Source organism: Colobus angolensis, unplaced genomic scaffold, assembly GCF_000951035.1.
Source record: "Colobus angolensis palliatus isolate OR3802 unplaced genomic scaffold, Cang.pa_1.0 Scaffold293, whole genome shotgun sequence".
Classification (NCBI taxonomy): Eukaryota; Metazoa; Chordata; class Mammalia; order Primates; family Cercopithecidae; genus Colobus; species Colobus angolensis.
The window spans coordinates 2,651,653-2,667,370 of NW_012116188.1; the positions used below are offsets into that span (position 1 = coordinate 2,651,653).

Genomic DNA, 15,718 nt, shown 5'->3' on the forward strand with positions numbered 1-15,718 from the left:
AAAAAAAAAAAAAAAAGAACTCTAGCTGGTTTCCAATCCCTCCGAAATCCCCTTAGAACTTAAGTGACAATTTTAAAGTGAGTTAACGAACAAAAGCACGTACAGCGTTTTATTTTTAATGTACACATTTAAGACATAATGTCATATACTTTATGGAAAGGTGCATAATGAGATAAGCAGTTTCTATAATATAGCAACTTTTGGGTTAAAAATTATTTCTATAAAATCTTCTCGTCAGGATCGGTGACTCGCGCCTTTAATCACAGCACTTTGGGAGGCTGAGGCGGGAGGATTGCTTGAGGCCAGGAGTTAAAGGCCAGCCTGGGCGTTATAGCGAGGCCCTCCCTCACCCCCCTCCCATCTCTAATAGTCTCAGTTACTTGGAAGGCTGAGGCAGGGGCATCACTTGAGCCCAGGAGTTCTAGGCTGCAGTGAGGTATGTCAGTGACAACAGAGCAAGACCCTATCTTTCAAAAAGAAAAAGAAATAAAATGCCTTTAGGAAATAGATATACATGTAATTTGTTTTTCTTGGCATTGCTTAAGCAATACATAGAATGGATTTTATGAATAAATGTCAGTGCATGATAATATGTGGCCATTGAAAGTGGCAGTAGAGGCCAGGCGTGGTGGCTCACGCCTGTAAACCCAGCACTTTGGGAGACCAAGGCAGGCGGATATCCTGAGATCAGAAGTTCGAGACCAGCTTGGCCAACATGGTGAAACCCCATTTCTGCTAAAAATACAAAAATTAGCCAGGCATGGTGGCGGGAGCCTATAATCCCAGCTACTCAGAAGACTGAGGCAGGAGAATCGCTTGAACCTGGGAGGCAGAGGTTGCAGTGAGCCAGGATCATGCCACTGCACTCCAGCCTGGGCAACAAGAGCAAAACTCCGTCTAAAAAAAAAAAAAAATGAAAAGAAAGTGGCAATAGATACAGAAGTGTATTGGCATGTGAGGATACACTTTGGTATCTCAAGTGAGAAAAAAAAATCAGTTTGATTGTATAATATCAGTTTGATATCTATATAAAGACTGTGGTCTTGTGTTAGCTGAAAATATGTACAAAACGTGGCAAAATTTGTTATTTCTGGGCATTTGTATAATAAGTCAAACTTTTTCTTTATGATTTCTGCAATGAGTATGTATAAAAGTTCTACTGAGAATTTATTGTTGATGAAGTAATCCTTGGGAAAAGAGCAGGAAGATGAATCTTGCACACATAAAAATAATTTCCCCCTCTTTTTTTTTTTTTTTTTTTAGTGGATTGCTGTTGTCTGACAACTTTTATCCTTTTCAGAAGTAAAGGGGATCTTGGCTGGGCGTAGTGGCTCATGACTGTAATCCCAGCACTTTGGGAGGCCCAAGCAGGAAGAATGCTTGACCCAGGAGTTCGAAACTAGCCTGGGCAACATAGCAAGACCCTGTCTCTATTAGAAATGTAAGGTAAATCTGATCTTTTTTCTTGCCACCAAAAAGTAAGAAGATAAAAAGTAAACATTAAAAAAAGGGTATCTTTCTATCTGTATTTATAGATTTTATGTATACATTTTACCATATATGTGTTTTTATTATAGATTTATTATATATGCAAACAGGTACAATCATTTTATTTTAGTTGTGTCCTCACGACAATAAAAATACCAAATATAAATGATAATTAGGCTGGATTCAACGCCTGTAATCCCAGCACTTTGGGAGGCTGAGGAGGGCGGATCTCCTGAGTCCAGGAGTTCAAGACCAGCCTGGCCAACATGGTGAAACCTTCTGTACTAAAAGTACAAATATTAGCCAGGTGCGGTGGTACACACCTGTAGTCTCAGCTACTTGAGAGACTGAGGCAGGCAGTAGAATAGCGTGAACCTGGGAGGCGGAGGGTACGGTGAGCCGAGATTGCACTCTGCAATCCACCCTAGGAGACAGAGCGAGACTCCGTCTCAAAAAATAAATAAATAAATAAATATTATTACAAAAGAATAAAAGAATTGCTCTACTTTATAAGAATTTTATTTAAAAATATTGAACTCCCTAACGATTTTTCCATTCTTTCAATCCATTTATTCATCAAACATAACCTGAAGACCTGTTATGTAGCAGACATAGTCTACTATCTCTCTTTTTTTTTTTTTTTGAGACAGAGTCTCCCTCTGTCGCCGAGGCTGGAGTGCAATGGTCAGATCTCAGCTCACTGCAACCTCTGCTTCCCGGGTTCAAGCAGGTCTTCTGCCTCAGTCTCCCGAGTAGCTGGGATGGCTAAATTTTTTTTTTTTTTTTTTGTAATTTTTGTATTTTTAGTAGAGACAGGGTTTCACCGTGTTAGCCAGGATGGTCTCAATCTCCTGACCTCATGATCTGCCCGCCTTGGCCTCCCAAAGTGCTGAGATTACAGGTGTGGGCCACTGCGCCTGGCCTATTTTTTTGTTGTTGTTGTTGAGATGGAGTCTCGCTTCTTTGCCCAGGCTGAAGTGCAATGGTGTGATCTCGGCTCAGTGCAACCTCCACCTCCTGGATTTCAAGCAGTTCTCCTACCTCAGCCTCCCCAGTAGCTGGGATTACAGGCACATGCCACCATGCCTGGCTAATTTTTATATTTTTAGTAGAGATGGGGTTCTGCCATGTTGGCCAGGCTGGTCTTGAACTCCTGACCTCAAGTGATCTGCCTGCCTTGGCCTCCCAAAGTGTTGGGATTACAGGCATGAGCCACCGCACCCAGCAACATAGTCTACTATCTCTCAGGACCTTTCCATCCTTAAAACCTTTATGTTTACATACCTGCCCAGCCTGAGCAAGTTGAGAGATTTAAAATTAGACTGTTAGGGTAATCTCAGTTGAAGGTTTTCCTCCCTCCTCTTATTTATTTTTTTGAGAAGAAATCATGCTTGACACCCAGGCTGGAGTAAAGTGGTGTGATCTTGGCTCACTGCAGCTTCACCACCGGGGTTCAAGTGATTCTTCTGCCTCAGCCCCCCGAATAGCTGGGATTACAGGCGTGTGCCACCATGTCCGGCTAATTTTTGTATTTTTAGCAGAGATGGGGTTTTACCATGTTGGTCAGGCTGATCTTGAACTCCTGACCTCAAGTGATCTGCCTGCCTCGGCCTCCCAAAGTGTTGGGATTACAGGTGTGAGCCACTGCGCCCAGCCCCTCTTTTTAAACAAAAGTGTTTCTGAAGGTAGAAAATTATAAGATTTATAATTTAACTGTCCTTTTGAAAATTTATGTCTTAAACACTAATATTAGTCATTGGAAATACCTGCATATATTCTATAAATCTAAATATTGAATAAAATGAGCCAACCTATTCATTTGAATCCTGAGTTTCCTTTGTGTTGAAGTTTCCTGAAAACACAGTAAGAATTACTTTGTTTTGAAAGTTTGTTTTTCAATTTTGAAAATGCTTCCAATTATAGTTGTAATAAATCATGAATTACAAGTGGCATTCCAATGTCAGAGATGTTGAAATGTGAGAAAATGAGCATCTTAGAATCACTGAAATACAGTGTTATCTCTAATTTTATTTATTTATTTTTTTTGTAGGCAAGGTCTCTCTCTGTTGCCCGAGCTAGTGTATAGTGGCATGATCACAGCTCATGGCAGCCTCAACCTCCTGGGCTCAAGTGATTCTTTGGCCTTAGCCTCCTGAGTAGCTGGGACCACAGGTGTGGACCATCATGCCTGGCTACTTTTTAAAATTTTTTGTAGAGATGGAGTCTCACTATGTTGCCCAGGCTGCCCAAACTCTTGGACTCAAGCAGTCGTCCTACCTTAGCCTCCCAAAGTTCTGGGATTCAGGCATGAACCACCATGCCTGGCCTTATCTCTGGTCTTTAAAACATACTGTCAACTAGGTATAATTGTGTCATTTCATTTAATTAAACATTTTTGTTAAACAGTAGTAATGGTAATTATATCTAAGAATTATTGAGCTCTTATTTGTGCTAGGAACTGTTCTAAACATTTTGCATAGATTCTCATTTAAGCTTCCCAGTGGTGTCCTATGAGATAGCTACTATTTTGATCCCCATTTTATTGATGAGGAAACTGAGGCACTTACTAAGCCGTAATGAGTAAATGACAGAGCTTAAAGTAGGATTCAACCCCAAGTTGAACTGAATCCAAAGGTTAAGCCTTTTCTATTCAAATAGGTTGCTCTTTCATTAACGTGGTGAGTAGTAAGAGCTAATCAATATTGTACTTTTTTCAGAAGAAAATTAAATACTTGTTTTGAAGGCAGAGGATTAACATGTGTATTATTCTGTTCTCATGCTGCTAATAAAGCCATACCCTTTATTATATGGGTAATTTATGAAGGAAAGAGGTTTAATTAACTCACAGTTCAGCCTGGTTGGGAGGCCTCAGGAAACTTACGATCATGGTGGAAGGAGAAGCAAACATGTCCTTAACATGGTGTCAGCAAGGAGAAGTGCCAAGCAAAAAGGGGAAAAGCCTCTTATGAAACCATCAAGATATTGTGAGACCTCACTATCACAAGAGCAGCAGCATGGAGGAACCACCCCCCCATGATTCAGTTACCTCCCACTGAGTCCCCCTCATCACACATAGGGATCATGGGAACTGCAGTTTAGGATTTGGTTGGGGACACAGCCAAACCGTATCAACATGCTATTTAATGTTTATAGTTTTATGAATCATTGTATGTTTTGAGACAGTGCACTACAGTTTATAAAAAAGTCCTATTACTCTCATAGGACAGCTCTACATTTGGCCTGTGCCAATGGTCATCCAGAAGTAGTAACTCTCCTGGTGGACAGAAAATGCCAGCTCAATGTCTGTGACAACGAAAACAGGACAGCTCTGATGAAGGTATATAGTAGCCAGCTCTTTCAGCATGAGATGGATCTGACTTAAATACATAGAATGAAAATGAATTTATCTCATTAAATATAACTAATTGGTGAAACCTGTGGTGTGTTTATTTTGCATTCCTAGAATTTATGATCTGTTTCTTGGTCTAATACTGGCAGGCTGTACAATGCCAGGAAGAGGAATGTGCAAGTATTCTACTAGAGCATGGTGCTGATCCAAATCTTGCCGATGTCCATGGCAACACTGCTCTCCACTATGCTGTCTATAATGAGGACATACCGTTAGCAACAAGGCTGCTTTTGTATGATGCAAATATTGAAGCAAAAAACAAGGTATAGATCAACCAACTTTATTTTTACAATATTTGAAATGCATTTGTTTCAACAGCGACATATGTAAGGGTTAGTTTTCCATATTTGGAAGCGCAAGCATTCCCTGAATGAAAGTGTTTTAAAATAACTTGTCTAAGATTTTACTTTAAATGTTTATACTTATTAGGCAGTGTACCTTTTTTATGCATTTATTGTAAATACTTGTGAAAACACAATTTGTTACAGGCAAATCTTTTTTTGTTGTTTCTTTTTTTTAGAGACAGAGTCTTGCTCTGTCTCCCAGGCTGAAGTGCAGAGGCACGATCTCGGCTCATTGCAACCTCTGCCTCGGCCTCCTGGGTTCAAGCAGTTCTCCTGCCTCAGCCTCCCGAGTAGCTGGGATTACAGGCACCCACCACCATGCCTGGCTAATTTTTGTATTTTTAGTAGAGATGGGGTTTTGCCATGTTGGCCAGGCTGGTCTCAAACTCCTGACCTCAGGTGATCCACCCACCTCACCCTCTCTCCCAAAGTGCTGGGATTACAGGCCTGAGCCACCGCGCCCGGCCTAGAAGCTCTTAGTTTTGATGGGAAACAATACAATAAATGCAACATGCCATGCCAAATGGTGTGATAGAAGCAAATATTCTTAGAACCGGTAAACATTTGAAGTGAGTTTTGGAGATGACTGGAGTTCATGTGGTGAGGCAGAGGAGGGGTGTTTCAAGGGAAGCAAGTGATTTTTATTTGTTTTCTGTTTTATATGTTTCAATTCATAGGATCTGACATAGGGTTTTCAGTTCAGCCAAGAAATAGTCATTTTATGCATTTTAAATTGTTTTTGCTGTCTCACAGGATGACCTCACACCACTTCTACTTGCAGTAAATGGAAAAAAGCAGCAAATGGTGGAATTTTTAATAAAGAAAAAAGCAAATGTAAATGCAGTGGATAAGTTGGAAAGGTACAGTAGCTGGTTTTGTTTTCTTTTTTAAACCTGTGTGTTTAAAAGGTTTTTTAGATCTGCATTTTGCATGTTACAGATTTTTTAAACCTGCTGGTTTTTCTTGAGGGGCAACAGTGATTCTGTTGCTGTTTCTCACTCAAGTCAGAAATATTAATAAGAAGGTTAACATAATTATGGGGATATAGTGACAAATAGCAACACAAATCACGTAGAAAAGCAGTTGCTTGGATTGGGCAATATAAAAGACTATACAGTAGGATTCCTCTTCTCATAATATTGACTGATGTTTGTTATTTGTAAACCCATGTTTTTGGCCATGTGATCTGTTAGCTAAAGAGGTTTCTTACCAGTTTTATAAGTTTTATAAAATGTGGACTTTAACTTTTAGTTTACCTTTTTTTTTTTTTTTTGACATGTAGTCTCCCTCTGTCACCCAGGCTGGAATGCAGTGGCGCAATCTCGGCTCACTGCAACCTCTGCCTCCCAGGTTCAAGTGATTCTCGTGTCTCAACCTCCTGAGTAGCTGGGATTACAGGCATGCACCACCACGCCTGGCTAATTTTCGTATTTTTTTTTTTTTTTCAGTTGAGACGGGGTTTCACAATGTTGGTCAGGCTGGTCTCGAACTCCTGACCTTGTGATCCGCCCGCCTTGGCCTCCCAGTGTTGGGATTACAGGTGTAAGCCACTACGCCCGGCTACTTTTTAACTCAATATTGAACTTCTTAGCCCTTTTATGGTGATGTTCTAACCTCTGTTTATGCGCTTTTCCTTCAGAAATGCTGTATGAAACATCAATAGCAGTTTGAAATCATTTTTTTGGGTGCCTCTTTGCTTTAAGTTGCTGTGTTCTTTGGAGAATACTTAGGTTATCCCTAGGTGACTATTGATTGCTATTACCAGATACTATAGTTTCATTATTTTTTTCCTTTTCTATTTTTAGTATATTTTGATGTTTTTATTTTTAATTGGTATGGGCAAAGGGAAGAAAGACAGTTTGAATTGGATAAACTTTTCCTTTATTGAAGACAAGCCATAGATGGGTGATAAAGAGAAAAGAGGCTTTAAATTCACACAAGACTGGATTTAATTCCTTGCTTTCCCACTTGTTAAGTGTGTGAGCTTGGGGAACTTACTTATCACCAAATATGTTTTCTGATATGAAAAAGGGGATACTAAATATATCTCAAGGTGGTTGTATTTAAGTAAGATTATATAGCATTTAATTCGGTGCCTAGCCCACGCTTATTGGTATCATTAGCTGAAACTACTGTGACTCCTATTATTACCATTATTGTTATTATTATTTGAGACAGGGTCTGGCTCTGTCACCCAGGCTGGAGTGCAGTGGTGCCATCTTGGCTCACTGCAACGTCTGCCTCTCGGGCTCAAGCAATCCTCCTGCCTCAGCCTCCTGACTAGCTGGGACTATAGGCATGTGCCACCACACCCAGCTAAGTTTCGTATTTTTTGTAGAGATGGGATTTTGCCATATTACCCAGGCTGGCCTCGAACTCCTGGGCTGTAGTGGTCTACCCATCTCGGCCTCCTGAAGTGCCTGGATTATAGGCATGAGCTGCCGCACCTGGCCACCATTATTAGTAATATTGTTTTAAGCCTGCAGGTAGCTCTTATCTGACCCCTAGCTGACTTTCAATTGTAATATATTATATCAGACTGGAGAAGAAATGGAGAATTCTTCATTTAAATCTTTGCCTACTTTAGATAAGTAAACTCAGCATAGGTTTTTGCCATCAAAGGACTTTAATACCCCAGTGAGACAAGAGGCCTCTTTTTGTCCCTTCCTTTTAGCCTTGGTGGTAATTTACAAAGATGAGCACACGAGATGCTTACGTCTGTTAGTAGATGTAAATAGTTAATTCTACACAGACAGGCAAGATACTAAATTGGTAAAGTATATCAAATTATCTGTGTACATAACTTTATTAAAGTTCCTGGGATGAAATTATCTCTCTTATTTATTTTTATTTATCTTTTCTGCCCTTGCTGTGATTAGTTAGTTCAGTAATAAGGGACAATTCTGTTATCTAGTTTAATGAGATGCTATATTTATAAGTGAATTCAGTTACAAATTATGAAATTTACTGAGATTGGAAACCACAAAGAATAGAATAACTAATAACCAAAATTAGGACTTAGTAATATTTTCTGAGAGTGGCAACATTTGAATATTAGAAACTTTGGAGAAATGTTTAATTGGGTTTTGTTTGGGATTCCAAAATAGTTTTAGCAAGAAAATTCAGGAACAAATTATTCTATTTCTTTACTATTTCTCTGAGCATTTAAAAAGTGTTATCTTGTTAAATCTTTATAACCCTGGTGAAATAAGGCAGTAAAATCCTTATTTTTTAGAAGATGTTGAGCCTAAGAGAAACTTCTTGTCCAAAAACAAATAGCTGTTGGTTACAGAGCTAGGACTTCTTCTGGGTTCAGAACACTTTCCATTATGTCAAACTAACTCTAGTTAATTTGCTGAGCTATACTGCCCTTACTTCATAACTATTTCACCTTACTGTTTTTCTTCTTTAATTTGAAGCTTAATAAGAAGTTTGGGCCAGGTGCAGTGGCTCATGCCTGTAATCCCAGCACTTTAGAAGGCTGAGGCAGGCGAATCACGAGGTCAGGAGTTCAAGACTAGCCTGGCTAGCATGGTGAAACCCTGTCTCTACTAAAAATACAGAAAATTAGCTGAGCTTAGTGACGGGCGCCTATAATCCCAGCTACTCGGGAGGCTAAGGCAGGAGAATCACTTGAACCTGGGAGGCGGAGGTTGCAGTAAGCCCAGATCATACCACTGCATTCCCACCTGAGCAACAGAGTAAGACTCTGTCTCAAAAAAAAAAAAAAGACAGTTTGTAGAGCTTACATATTTGAAGTGTATGTGATAATTAAAGTTCTGCTGTTAGCTCTGATATTGGCTGAAATACTCTAAGATTTTGAGATATTTGGTAAATTTTTTTTGTATCAGTATTAAAATAATTTTATATATTACATTTTTCTATACATAGCAGTCACCAACTAATTTCAGAATATAAAGAAGAAAGGATACCTAAAAATTCTTCTCAAAATAGTACTTCAGGTAAGACTTCCTATAGTGAATTACTCTTGGTAAATACCATGGATAAAAAAGTAGAAGTAAGGAAGTGTTGATCACAGAAAAGCAGTTAAAAAAATCAGTGTATAAGGTGCATGTGTATTTTTTCTTAATTTCTCTTGGTAATCTAGAATTCAGAATTATTTAAGAAGTTACTTGTAGTTATTTATTATGTCAAACGGTACTATCTGAAAAAAATTCATTTACTTAGTTATCATTTCTAAATTCCTATATGAAATTTTTATATAAATAGGAAAAAAGGTTTTTAAGTTAGTATGTTGTGTATTTCCTTTATAGTCACATTATAATGAATAGACTTGTTATTAAAAAAATGGATATTCTATTTAATTTTTATAATAAATGGTTTGTGTTTATTAAATGAATATTAATTACAGTTGACCCTTGAGCAACATGCATGTTAGGACTGGTGATCCCTGTGCAGCTGAAAATCTGCATTAACTTTCGACTCCCCCAAAACTTAACTACTAATTGCCTACTGTTGACTGCAAGCCTTATGATAATATAGTCAATTAACATGTATTACATATACGTATTATATAATGAATTATAGTAAAGTAAGCTACAAGAAAGAAATTATGATTAAGAAAATCATTAAAGAAGAAAAAATGTATTTACTACTCATTGAGTGGAAGTTGATTATCATAGAGGTCTTCATCCTGCTTGTCAACATCTTGAGTAGATTGAGAAGTAGGAGGAAGAAGAGAGGTTGGTCCTGCTGTCTTGGGGTGGCAGAGGTGAAGAAGTCCACATATAGGTGGACTTGTGCAGTTCAAACCTGTGTTGTTCAAGTGTCATTACATAGTGATTTGTGTCACTAAAAATTAGCTATTTTTAAAAGTGGGAACTCAACAGTGTCTTTCTGGTACCATAAACAAATGGCAGTAAGAACTGCAGAACTTAGCCAGTGTGCACCAATACCAATAGGAAATTATTTTTTAAAGATACTGAATACAGAAGTCAGAAAAGCAATTCCTTGTTGAGAAGCACAAGTCATATTACTTAGTCTTAAACCAACAAAATTTCATTATTACTGATTTTCTTCAGCCTAAGTTGAAATAGAATGCTTCTGGCCGGGTGCGGTGGCTCATGCCTATAATCCCAGCACTTTCAGAGGCCTAGGCGGGTGGATTATGAGGTCAGGAGTTCAAGACCAGCCTGGCCAATATGGTGAAACCTTGTCTCTACTAAAAATAGAAAAATTAGCTGGGTGTGGTGGTGCACACCTGTAATCCCAGCTACTCAGGAGGCTGAGGCAGGAGAATGGCTTGAACCAGGAGGCGGAGGTTGCAGTGAGTTGAGATTGCGTCACTGCACTCCAGCCTGGGTGACAGAACGAGACTCCATCTCAAAAAAAAAAAAAAAAAAAAAAAGGTGTGTTCTTCTGTCTGCTGGATAATTGTGATGATAACAGTAATTTTGTTAGAACAAAACACTCTGTTATCATTAGCCAAAAGATTATCATGATGAATATTCAAGTATCTCAACTCTGGGCTCAATGAATTATAATGAAAGTACAAAAATGTCCAATGGGAGACTCTAAAAAAAAACAGGAAAAAAAAAAGTAAGTGCAGAAATGTTTCTTTTCTTTTCTTTTTTTTTTTTTTCGAGATGGAGTTTCACTCTTGTTGCCTAGGCTGGAGTGCAATGGTACTATCTCGGCTCACTGCAGCCTCCGCCTCCCAGGTTCAAGGGGTTCTCCTGCCTCAGCCTCAGCCTCCCGAGTAGCCAAGATTACAGGCATCCGCCACCATGCCCGGCCAATTTTTGTATTTTTACTAGAGACATGGTTTCACCATGTTGGCCAGGCTGGTCTCAAACTCCTGACCTCAGGTGATCTGCCCGCCTTGGCCTCCCAAAGTGTTGGGATTACAGGCTTGAGACACCGTGCCTGGTCAGAAATGTTTCACCATAACAAAAATGCTACTATGCTACTATGCTACATTGAATGCATTGTATAATCTGAACTGCATGAAGACACATTTAATTTAGTACATATTTATCAAAGAACTTTTATAGGTCAGGTTTTGCAAGTTGCAAGAAGCATGACTATGGAACAGATACAGTTTTGGTCTTTAAAGTTTTCATAATAGAATAGAGCTGTTCCTATTTCATTTGTGGTTTTTCAGTGAAAACATTGTAATTGATTTCTATAATTGTTTACTTAGCAAATCACTGTCAAGTATCTTTTAGGTACTAAGCATTTTTCTAATGTTACAGAATGCAAACATTTTATTTCTTTTTTTCTTTTTTTTTTTTGAGACGTAGTTTTGCTCTTGTTGCCCAGGCTGGAGTGCAGTGGTGTGATCTTGGCTTGGCTCACTGCAGCCTCCACCTCCCAGGTTCAAGCGATTCTCCTGCCTCAGCCTCTCAGGTAGTTGGGATTACAGGCATGTACCACCACACCCGGCTAATTTTGTATTTTTAGTAGAGATGGGGTTTCACCAAGTTGGTCAGGTTGGTCTCGAACTCCTGATCTCAGGTGATCCACCCATCTTGGCCTCCCAAAATGCTGGGATTACAGGTGTAAGCCACCATGCCCAGCTTCTTTTTTGTTTTTTTTTCAAATCCACATCAGCTAACCAGAAAATACAAACATTTAAAAAATAGAATCAGGTGCTTATTATGATCATTGTAATTTTTATTGTTTACTACTTTATTCAGTGCTTTTTGGGTGCCAGATGCCCTCTGGGAGCTTCTAATTATCATTTATTCTGTATTTATTATGTATTATTATGTGCCAGACACTGTATGGTAAAGAATTAAAGTTTTAAAACAGTGGGTGTTTTAAAGATATAAAGTAAGCATGCGGAGTGAGTAGAAGTTTGCCAGGTACAAAGTCAGAAGAATGATCCTTAACAGAAGGAACAGCTGACAAGATTCCATGCTTGGCAGAAGGAACAGCAAATCTAAAGCTAAGACACTTGAGTGAACTTCACAAGGGTTTATGGGTGTTCAGTTTTGCTAGTGCAAAAAGTGTAATATGGAAGTGGTTGGGGATGTGGTGAATACCTAGCTAAGGCAAACTTATGAAAGATTTTTTTTAATAGTTCAGCGTAGATCTTAGCCTGTAGGCCATATGAAATTTATCAGTTAAAATGCTTTTGGCTGCAAATAATGGGTGACCTAACTAGAAGTGCTAAAATAATAAGAACCATAGTTGTTTTGGTGATTCAGTGATGTCATTGGATCCCACTTGTCTGTGCCCTTGGCAGTGTTTTCGTTCATATCTCCCTTCATGGTTGGCTAAGTAGCAGCTTCAAACATCATGTTCTCACAAAAGTATAGATCTAACAGCTAGAAAGACTGCTTTTCTTTATGTTACTTTTTTTTTTTTTTTTTTTAAGACGGAGTCTTGCTCTGTTACCCAGACTGGAGTGCAGTGGTGTGATCCTGGCTCACTGCAAGCTCCACCTCCCGGGTTCATGCCATTCTCTCATGCCTCAGCCTCCCGAGTAGCTGGGACTACAGGCGCCCGCCACCACGCCTGGCTAATTTTTTTTATTTTTAGTAGAGACAGGGTTTCACCATGTTAGCCAGGACGGTCGCGATCTCCTGACCTCGTGATCCACCCGCCTCAGCCTCCCAAAGTGCTGGGATTACAGGCAGGAGCCACCGTGCCCAGCCCACGTTTCTTTTAAATAGGAAGAAAACTCAGAAGTTTGCAGTGGACTTCCTATTTTATTTTATTTTATTTTATTTTATTTTTTTCAAGACAGTGTCTCACTCTGTCACCCAGGCTGGAGTACAGTGGCGCAGTCACAGCTCACTGCAGCCTTGACTACCAGGCTCCCACCTCAGCCTCCTGGACACCTGGGACTATGGGTATACACCATCACACCTGGCTGATTTTTTATGGAGACGTTTCATCACGTTGCCCAGACTTGTGTCAAACTCCTGAGCTCAAGCCATCTACCCGCTTTAGTCTCCCCAAGTGCTAGGATTACAGGTATGAGCCACCATTCCCGGCCTCCTATCACATTTTATTAGCTGGTTACATCACATGCTCATTTTTAAACCAGTCACTGGGAAAGCAAATGTAATTATTGTAATTAGCTTAAAATAATCATTTCTTTTTTTGGAGCTGGGGAGGGTATTGGGATGCTAAATATCCAAGTAGGCTTGTGTTTTTCCAACAGGAAAGATTAAAGAATGGCTATTGGATAGGGAGTCAGCAATGTTTGCTGCAGGGATTCATTGGAGAATTTTAAGCATGGGAATCACAAGATTAGATCTGAGTATTAGGGCATTCTGGCTATGGTGTAAAGCAGGGATTGGCAGCTTTTCTGTAGAGGGCCAGACAGAAGATATTTTAGGTCATGTAGTCTTTTTTATTTTTTAAGTTGGAGTTTTGCTCTTGTTGCCCAGGCTGGAGTGCAATGGCGTGATCTTGGCTCACTGCAACCTCCACCTTCTGGGTTCAAGCGATTCTCCTGCCTAGGCCTCCTGAGTAGCTGGGATTACAAGTGCATGCCACCATGCCTGGCTAATTTTTGTATTTTTAGTAGAAACGGGTTTTTTCCATGTTAGTCAGGCTGGTCTTGAACTCCTGGCCTCATGATCTGCCTGCCTCGGCCTCCCAAAGTGCTGGGATTACAGGTGTGAGCCACTGCGCCCGGCCTAGGCCATGTAGTCTTTGTCATAGCTATGCAACCCTGCTATTGTAAGATGAAAGCAGTCATAGGTAATATGTAAGTTAATAACATGACTGTGCTTTAGTAAACCTTTATTTACAAAACCGTATGGCTGGCTGGATTTGGCTTGTGGCCTCTAGTTTGCTGGTCCTTCATATATACAGGATAGATGGAAGGTAAGCACGTAAAGAGATTGGGAAACAAAGGAAGCTTTTGCAGCAGTCAAAGCCATAATTTCCTTGTAACTAATCCTTGGACTGGTATTCATCCATTATGAGGTTTTCACCATCCATGGTGAAATACATACAGTTAGGAAGCTCAGTTTATTTATTTTATTTTATTTATTCTTTTAGAGATGAGATCTCACTATGTTAGGCCAGGCTGGTCTCAAACTCCTGGCCTCAAGTGATCCTCCTGCCTAGGCCTCCCAAAGTGCCGGGATTATATGCATGAAGCGCTATACCTGGCCAGTTTATTCATTTTAAAATGTTGGTCTTTTTCTTCATATTATGACTTTTTAATTAGTTTTGCTTAGATTTTTTTTTTTTTTTTATTTAAGGAATAACATTTAAAGTGCATGGGTTTTTTTTTTTCTTTGTGAAAGCCATCAGTTCAGAGTCCATGTTTAACTAGGAAATATAAACATATTAAGTAAATACTATATTAAGTAAAGAACACATTAAGTAAATGTGTTTATATTTCCAGGGGTAGTGGAAATGTAAGGCAGAGGCAGAAAAGCGGTACAGTTAAAAGGATTTAGTGATTATTGAGTGTAAAGAGTTAGGGGGCAGAGACGAATCTCAGATGATTCATAGATTTCCAGGTTGTGCACAGGCATTTAAACTGGACACCAGGAGTAGGAAATTGTCAGGTGAGTAGAGAAGACTGGCAGGTCTTCAGGGAAGATTAACTTTTTTCTATAATGTGAGTTTAATGGAATATTTATGTAGGATATTAATTCTATTATAGTCTCCAGATATGGTCCCAGAGGGATACTTTGTAACAAAGCATCGGTCTTATGCTTTAAATTATATATATTTTTCTATTGTTGATTTAAAATGTGTTTTACTTTTCTCTTTAATAGTGGATGACAGCTCTGAAGACTCCTTAAGCAGGTAGTATTTTGCAGATTTTTAAAAATATATTTAAAGGAATACAGAGAAAAGAAACTGTCTGTTGAGTGCTCTACTCTGGTCTAGACACCATATTATGTGCTTCTCCATATAGTCATCCCAACAGCTTTGCAAAGTATCTGTGCTATTATAGCCCAACTGTGTGGTTCAGAGAGGCTGATTAATTGGCCCATGACATCACAGTTAGCAAGCAACCAACCCATGATTTGACTCAGCCTGCTTGGCTCCCAAATCCCTTCTCTTGCCCCTCAACATAGATTGATAGAGACCTATGCAGGACTGGATCAAGGTACAGGTCCAAATCAGATCAGTTCAGAGACCTTCATTTAGTTATGTGTTAACAGAGTTTTTCTTAGGAGCCTGGTTAATCCAACAATTTGTCCTAATATGTTTGATAATTGCAGTGGTAACTACTTTGATTTTATCATCAAATGTTTTAGGCCAGACCTCACTTAGCTGTGGCCACAGGGCCATACATTTTACATAAGCAGGCCACGCAAGTCCTAGGAAGGAATTATTTTATTGTAAGTGAAGGCTATCTACCTGTAGACCATATTGTGTTAATTGTGTTTAGCATGTAGTTAGAGGATATTTCAGATTTATTTCTCTACCTACTGACTTCCCAGTTTGGTTTTCCCTTTAGGCTAGTACTCCAGCTCCATCTGAGTTGCTAGAAAGGATATGATTTTGTTTCTCTCTCTTTTTTTTTTAAATA

General features: G+C 39.2%; 1 protein-coding gene across 1 annotated transcript in view; it reads left to right on the forward strand.

Moving 5' to 3' along the window:
* The window catches only part of LOC105516897 (ankyrin repeat domain-containing protein 26-like), a gene marked incomplete at its 3' end in the record, with an annotated part of 21,068 nt that extends 6,083 nt beyond the window's left edge, over nt 1–14,985 (forward strand). The window contains exons 2-6 of the mRNA XM_011949244.1: nt 4,672–4,825; nt 4,987–5,160; nt 5,995–6,101; nt 9,133–9,203; nt 14,955–14,985. Coding sequence (XP_011804634.1) covers nt 4,672–4,825; nt 4,987–5,160; nt 5,995–6,101; nt 9,133–9,203; nt 14,955–14,985 — 537 coding nt within the window. The remainder of the gene's footprint in view (nt 1–4,671; nt 4,826–4,986; nt 5,161–5,994; nt 6,102–9,132; nt 9,204–14,954) is intronic.
* Between the last annotated feature and the right edge of the window lie 733 nt (nt 14,986–15,718).